This window comes from Sinocyclocheilus rhinocerous, unplaced genomic scaffold (genome assembly GCF_001515625.1).
Source record: "Sinocyclocheilus rhinocerous isolate Xijiao unplaced genomic scaffold, SAMN03320098_v1.1 scaffold197, whole genome shotgun sequence".
Lineage (NCBI taxonomy): Eukaryota > Metazoa > Chordata > Actinopteri > Cypriniformes > Cyprinidae > Sinocyclocheilus > Sinocyclocheilus rhinocerous.
Window position 1 is genome coordinate 75106 of NW_015634478.1, and position 7441 is coordinate 82546.

Below are 7441 nucleotides of genomic sequence, written 5' to 3' on the forward strand. Positions count from 1 at the left end.
CACACTCACACTCACACACACACACACACACGCATGCACACACACGCATGCACGCACTCACACACACACTCACACACACGCACGCACACACACACACACACACTCACAGACACATGTCTGGTCAGCTATCCTTGTGGGGACTCTCCATAGGCGTAATGGTTTTTCTACTGTTATCAATCTCAGTCATCATCTGTGTTTTCCTGCTAATGAAACTCCGGCGGGAGCTGATATTATCACACACAGCTGTTTCTCCATCGCTGTATTTCCACACTTCACACTGGCAGACAGATTCTAGTGAGCCGCCCTGCTGTCTGTGCCCTACATAGACAGCATATTAACTGATGCTCAAAACTTTGGGGTCATGAGAGGTTTCCGTGTTTTTGAGTCTCTTCTGCTGCACTTATTTGATCAAAAATATAGTAAAAAATGACATATTATTAAAACTTAAAACTTAAAACAGCTGTTTTCTATGTTAATATCTGTTAAAATGTAAAAATGTAATTGATTTCTGTGATGCGCAGCTGTATTTTCAGCATCATTACTCCAGTCTTCAGCGTCACATGATCTTCAGAAATCATTCTAATATGCTGATTTGCTGCTCAAGAAACATTTCTGATTATTATCAATGTTGAAAACAATTATGCTACTTAATATTTCTGTGGAAACTGTGATGCATTTTATTTTTCAGGATTCACAGATGAATAGAAAGTTCAAAAGAACAGCATTTATTTGAAACAGAAATATTTTGTAACATTATAAATGACTTAACTGTCACTTTTGATCAATTTATTGCAGCCTAGATGAAAAACTATATATATAAATTCACACATTTATTTAATTATTTATTCATTCAGTGTATAATCAACAACTTAATAAAATGTATGTTTTTATATATAATGAAATTATATTTTATATATAAAAAAATAATGGTACATATAATTTTTTATATAAATGTTTTTTTTTATAATTTGTCAGAATGTGTTTGTGTGTGTAGGATATGACACATGGAGTCCTGGAGGAAAACCTGCGGTTATCATTTCAACTGAAGACAGTGTGCTTTTGCTTTGGGCTCCAGTGTGAGAACCGAACACAGTGAAAGCTCAGGTAGTGCGGGACGTGCCAACAGTTTCTGCTGGGCCTGAGTCACGTCTTCATGAACATCTAAGAACGCAGAACCTTTTCTGTGAGAGTTGGAGGAAAGAAACCATCATTAGATCAGTGTCAAACTGTAGAAGACTATGAAAACTGAGTGTCAGAGCTGGGAACTGGTTCCTACTGTCCTTCCCAGAGTTCCCAGCTTGAGAAACACACGCACACACACTCACACACACTCACACACGCACACGCACACACACTCACACACACTCACACACACACACACACACACTCTCTCTCACATACACACACACACAGGTGTCTGTTTGCATTCCTGATGCCCCGTGTCACTGGATTTCTCTATTGCTCCCGAGTGACAGAATAAAACCTTTTCCCACAGACGCATCCATCTTAACACTGACCATAGTGTGCTGACTGCTCTCAATCAGGTCCTCTTGATGTTAGAGTGTGCTGGAATGATACAGCAATGCAAACTCAATCTATGTGAGTTGGAAAGTGAGATGCGAATAATGCAATTTATGATAAATAAGCCCCGTTTTAGTTTTTCACATGTTCAACATTGATTGTAAAAAGCCAGTTTCATTGGAAAGTCGAATGCATGTGATCACAGAGTCACGTTTCTTCACATGTTCATTTTCTACAGATTGAGTCTGTTGTTCAGGACATTTTTGTTTCAGTACAGTGTCATTTTAATATAATTTTATATTGTAAATAATTTAAGTTTTCATTTGTTTTCATGTTTTCGTTATTTTCATTATTATTATTTTTTAGAATATTTTTTACTTCGCCTTAATTTATTATTTCAGTTTTAGTAATCTTAGTACTTATTTTATTTCAGTTAGTGGCTGAGACAACATTTTTAATTTGTAAGTCTCTTTTTTTTTTTTTTTTTTAAGTTTGTGTTAAACTAACCTTATAATGCTGGTTAGCGGTGTTTTTTTCTGTATTTAATATAATTTAATTATATAAATGTATTTTCTTAATAAATTAAGTGAAAGAAAAGCCACACAGGTCATTTCTAGATTCTTATAATTTTTTTAAAAGCAAAAATCTGAGTAGATGAAGGCTAGTGTTTAATACCATAAATTAATATATCCTGGGTTGCTTTAATTATTCATAACATTAACAAAAATCTTTTTTTACAAGAATTGTGTTCATCTAATATTTATGTTATTTTATTTCAGCAGTTTTTAATTGGTTTAATTAACAGTAACAACACTTTCAGTATTGTGTTTTATTTCAAATGCTTCTGTTTTTGTCGTGTATGTGTGTGTTAGCAGCAAACTTTAATAATTCCTGACAGTCTCTGACAGGTCTGTTTAGTTGTATCTCTCTTCCTCTCAACAGTCGTTCATTTGTGTGTGTGTGTGTGTGTGTGCGTGTGTGTGTGTGTGAGAGAGTGTGTGTGTGTGTGTGTGTGTGTGAGAGTGTGAGTGAGTGTGTGTGTGAGAGAGAGAGAGAGTGTGTGTGTGTGTGTCAGGTGGTGGAGCATGTGTTGTTGCGAACGGACCGGGGGAGGGGGGGGGATCACCATAGTACTATCTAATCATTTGTAAATTTAGATTTCATATGCAGTTTTAACTGTAGCTCTTGGACTGGGACTGAATCAGTAATTTAGTGATTTTGTGTTTGTGTTCTCGCGCTATATTCGGCGGGTGGCGCATGCGCAGTGTGCGGTGAGTGTCCCGCGAGGCGCGTGTAGCGCGCGGTTCAGCAACATCTGACAGCAGTGTTTATAGAGCCCAGAATAACCGCAGCCGCCTCGAGACACGCCTGCAGTTACACACCCTACAAGAAAGCCACGCCATGCTATACAGTAAAGCTATCAAATGATAATACGTCTTTCGCCAAAGTAAATACCACGAATTTCGGTTTATCACCGCATGGTATCATTGTGCAAATACACAAAACATGTACCATGGACCTTTATACCATTGTGGATGGATGTTGTAATCATTTAGTATTCAATACCAAAGTGTAGGGACATAAAAGGTACATTGAAGGTGCTTCTGATACTACCACAGCACCACTAAACTGGGTTTTATAAACTTAAAAGTTTTAGACTTAAGCATAAATGAGCCTGTAAATGCTTTGTGATGGTTATCGCGGCGGGTCGAGGGGCGTGGTTTAGAGTGCGGCGTGGGCGGGGCTTGGGTTGTTTGAAAGTGAAAGTTTCTGCAGGACTCTATCAGTGTGTTTGTGGGATTCAGACTCGTTCCGGATCCGTCTGCTCGTGATGTGGTCATGCAGTTTCTGAAGGGATCCGGAGCGGCGGTGGACTGAGACTTTCTACAGGCTGAAGGAGATTGCTGGGGGTTTTGATTATGTTTGTATTCATTCTTTTATCAGCTCTAGTCCTGTGTGGATGTGCGCAATATTCCAGCGACCAGTGCAACTGGAGAGGAAGGTGAGCTTTTACATTTTATATTAGAATGTCTTTATAAAATGTTTCTTTATTCTGTCCAGAGAAACTGCGCTCAAATGTAATTGCACATTAAAAATCTATTATTTTTGGATAAAATGTTAGATTTTTTTTGACTTTGCATGTATTGCATACGATTTTGCAGGTTTTTACAAATGTTTTTTAACAAGCTAGATATTTTATGAAATAGCCTATTGTGTCAATTAATCTTGCATGTTCGTAAGGAAGACTTTTGTGCATTCTTTTTTGGTCATGCAAAGAGATAGGACTTGTAATAATACTGTTAAGAAGTGTAATATGCAATGGGTTTAAATCATGCAATCCTGTGAGCGGTGATGGGGAAGGTCCGGACATGCCCTTACTGGACATGTTAAGACATTTTACCTGAAGACACTGATTCGCGAACCGTCAATTCGGCTGGATTAGTTTGGGAGTAAATTGTGAAACGGTTAACGAGTATGAATCATTAAGATCGCATCTGACACAATTCACCAATGTCACTGCATGGAAATAATACATTCCAAAATAATACATTCCAAAATAATACATTCCAAAAATGAACCGTCCGAATTGGACTGCTCGGCGCTATAAAGCGATAAAACTACCCCACAGAGACGTTCATCCTCATCTGCGCTCTCTCGCTCTCTCTCTCTCTCTCTCTCTCTCTCTCTCTCTCTCTCTCTCTCTCTCTTTGACTGTGTTTTGCTCTGTTCTCTGGTTTAGTCGCTGACTTGCACTTTTCCTTTCAACTCCTTCATTTGACTCTTTGAACCAGACCGCGCCGAATCTGGCCTCTATTACGCACGGCTTAATTGACTCCAGAAAATGATTTAATAACGTTAATTAAAAGCAAGCCGGATGAAATGGCGGGGAATTTCGGGGTCATGTGTTCGAAACTTGGCTCTTTTCCTCTGAGGACATTTGGCACTGATTTCAGCAGAAACCAAACCCCAGTTTAATGCTCATTCCCGGCCATGGACCCCATCAGCTGGAGTTCAGCCATCATTTAGGCTACTCCACACCTTCACTATTTGCTGGAAATACAGGAATATGATCAACCTGTAGTTTTGAATCAGCCGATCATTTTTTGAACTTATGAGTTTGAAAAAACTAAATTGGCAATGCTGCTTTTAAAAACAGGAGGAGGTCATCATTTTTCTTGCGGTGCACCTGAAGACTGAAGTGAAGAGTGTAAATCCTCTGCACACCCGTCGGCTGAGATCCAGCCGAAACACACTCAAACACTGCAATCATCCCGAAATACACCAAACCACAACCACTTGAAAGCGCTGTATGCGGGGGAAATGAAAATGTCACATCTGGATGACAGCTTGCGCGATATCTTTCATCTGCATGTAACCCTCCTCCTCGTACAGCCTACGATACGCTTGCTGGCTTCAGGCTGACCTCATACCTCACACTTTCCTGATGGTGCTCTGAGATGAGGAAGCTCGGGTCAAAGCTGGGCTCGTCCTGATTTGTCAAGCTCCAGATTTCTGTGTCATTTGAAAAACGAGCAGTTGTGTTTCTCTCTGCTGACTGAGAAAAATGACAAAAGCACAAAACAAACTAAATTTAAATGAAAGAATATGAAGCTAATAAATTCTATAAAAATATATAAACAATGTTAGAATAAACTGGCAAGATATCCCTGCATGCTTTAATGCATTTGCTTTGTAGAAAAAGTAGGTGAAATTTTTTTTTCTGCATTAAACAGTATTATTGTGCATTGTTAAATTGGTGCATTTAAATTAAATAATAAATGTGAATTTTCTTTGTCTTGCCAGTGATTTTTTACTATTGTTTAGATACTATAGTAGTATTTATTAATATTTTGAATTAGCTTTTATTTTTATATTTTCAGTTTTATGTAAATGTGGTTTGTTCGACTAATTTTGTTATATAATATTGTTATTATTAGAATTCATTCAGTTTCAGTTGTTTATTCTCATTTGGTGAAAGAAATGTGAGCCTGGAGCACAAAAGCAGTCTTAAGTTGCACAGAGATATTTGTAGCAATAGCCAACAATACATTGTATGGGTCAAAATTATAGATTTTTCTTTAATGACAAAAATCATTAGGATATTAAGTTAAGATCATGTTCCATGTGTCAGACTCTGTTCCATGTTTTGTGTGTGTCTTGCTCCCTATGTGCCTTCCGATGCCCATATTTGGTTTGTTTCCTGTTCCTGTCCTGATTTAGTTGATTTCTTCCCAGGTGTTTCCCATGTTTAATTTCCATTGATCCCAGGTGTGTCTCGTAAATTTAAAAAAAATTGACCCTCATGACTTGTTTTGTGGTCCAGGGTCACACATGTCAAAATCATCTGATTATTGTTGTTATTATTATGTTACTTTTTTAATTACACACATGCATTAAACATTTTGAATCTACTTGGTAACATTGGTTGTCTAAGCTGTGATTATTTCCTTTGACTGGGAAAAAAAAAACATCTTTTAAAGTCCTTTCAGAGTAAATCCATGAATATTAAGATAGATAAAGATAAATATATTTATACAATGTTGGATATGCATACATCTCAAATTAAAAAAAAATTGACCCTCATGACTTGTTTTGTGGTCCTGGGTCACACATGTCAAAATCATCTGATTATTGTTGTTATTATTATGTTACTTTTTTAATTACACACATGCATTAAACATTTTGAATCTACTTGGTAACATTGGTTGTCTAAGCTGTGATTATTTCCTTTGACTGGGAAAAAAAAAACATCTTTTAAAGTCCTTTCAGAGTAAATCCATGAATATTAAGATAGATAAAGATAAATATATTTATACAATGTTGGGTATTGTATAAATAGTTGTATCTCTGCATGGAGATCAGCTGATATTGAAATGCCAAAAAGCCAAACATTGTGAAACGGTATGTGTGCAGTGGTCTGACGCACGAGGCTCACGCGCGGGACGTGGAGCAGGTGCACCTGCGCTGTGCTGAAGGCTCTCTGGAGTGGCTCTATCCCACAGGAGCCGTCATCGTCAACCTGAGGCCCAACCTGGCGCCGGCGGACGGTCAGCTGCGCGCCTGCATCAAGCCGCGGCCGGACTCGCGCGGAGCCACGCTGCACGTGGAGCAGACCGGAGCGCTGCGGCTGCTGCTGACGGAGGCGGATCAGGCGGCTGGGCGCGTGCGCTGCTTCGCTCTGCAGGAGGGGGCGCTGTTCGTGGAGGCGCGCGCGCGGCGGGACATCAGCCGGAGAATCACAGCGTTTCAGTATCGGCTGATCTCCACACAGACGCCAGGAGACGAGCCCTACTCGCCTACAGGTACTGAGAACACAACAGCGGATGTATGCCTTTTTAAAAAATGATTTTCACTTGTTAACAAACTGAAAGACAAACCAGAACCCCCTCAAACTCAAGCGAGGAGAAAAAAATACAAAGAAGTAAAATACAGTAGTAATAATAATAATAAAAACAGCAATACAGAATCATAAAAACCTGAGCCTATGCATTTGCTCTGATTTTTTTAAGAGAATCATAATCACAGCTTAGACAGCCAGTGTTGCCAAATACATTCAACGCAAGAAGTAAAATATAATAATAATCATCAAAATAATCAGTCATCTTTTTCCACATTTTCATTACCGATTTAAACACATTATTAATGTTGAAAATAAAATGTAATATTTTATTTATAAATAATTTAATAATGCACAATATTGTTATTGTTAAATACATAAAAATTATATTTACCTTATTTTTTTATTTTATTTTTTACAAAATAAAAGCATTAAAGAATGTAAAATGTCATCTTCACAGTGGTATTTTAGTATTGTTTATATACTATTATTTTTGTTTGTTTTATTTATGGTAATATTTTATATTAAATTTTATTTTTATATTTTCAGTTTTCATTTTAGTTTAAGTTTTAGTCATTTTGA

At 37.7% G+C, this 7441-nt stretch overlaps 1 protein-coding gene across 1 annotated transcript in view; it reads left to right on the plus strand.

Annotated features, from left to right (window-relative positions):
* Nucleotides 1-3349: 3349 nt before the first annotated feature.
* The window catches only part of LOC107745644 (meteorin-like protein), a 6484-nt gene continuing 2392 nt past the window's right edge, over nt 3350-7441 (plus strand). The window contains exons 1-2 of the mRNA XM_016559566.1: nt 3350-3523; nt 6436-6824. Coding sequence (XP_016415052.1) covers nt 3441-3523; nt 6436-6824 — 472 coding nt within the window. The 5' untranslated portion in view covers nt 3350-3440. The remainder of the gene's footprint in view (nt 3524-6435; nt 6825-7441) is intronic.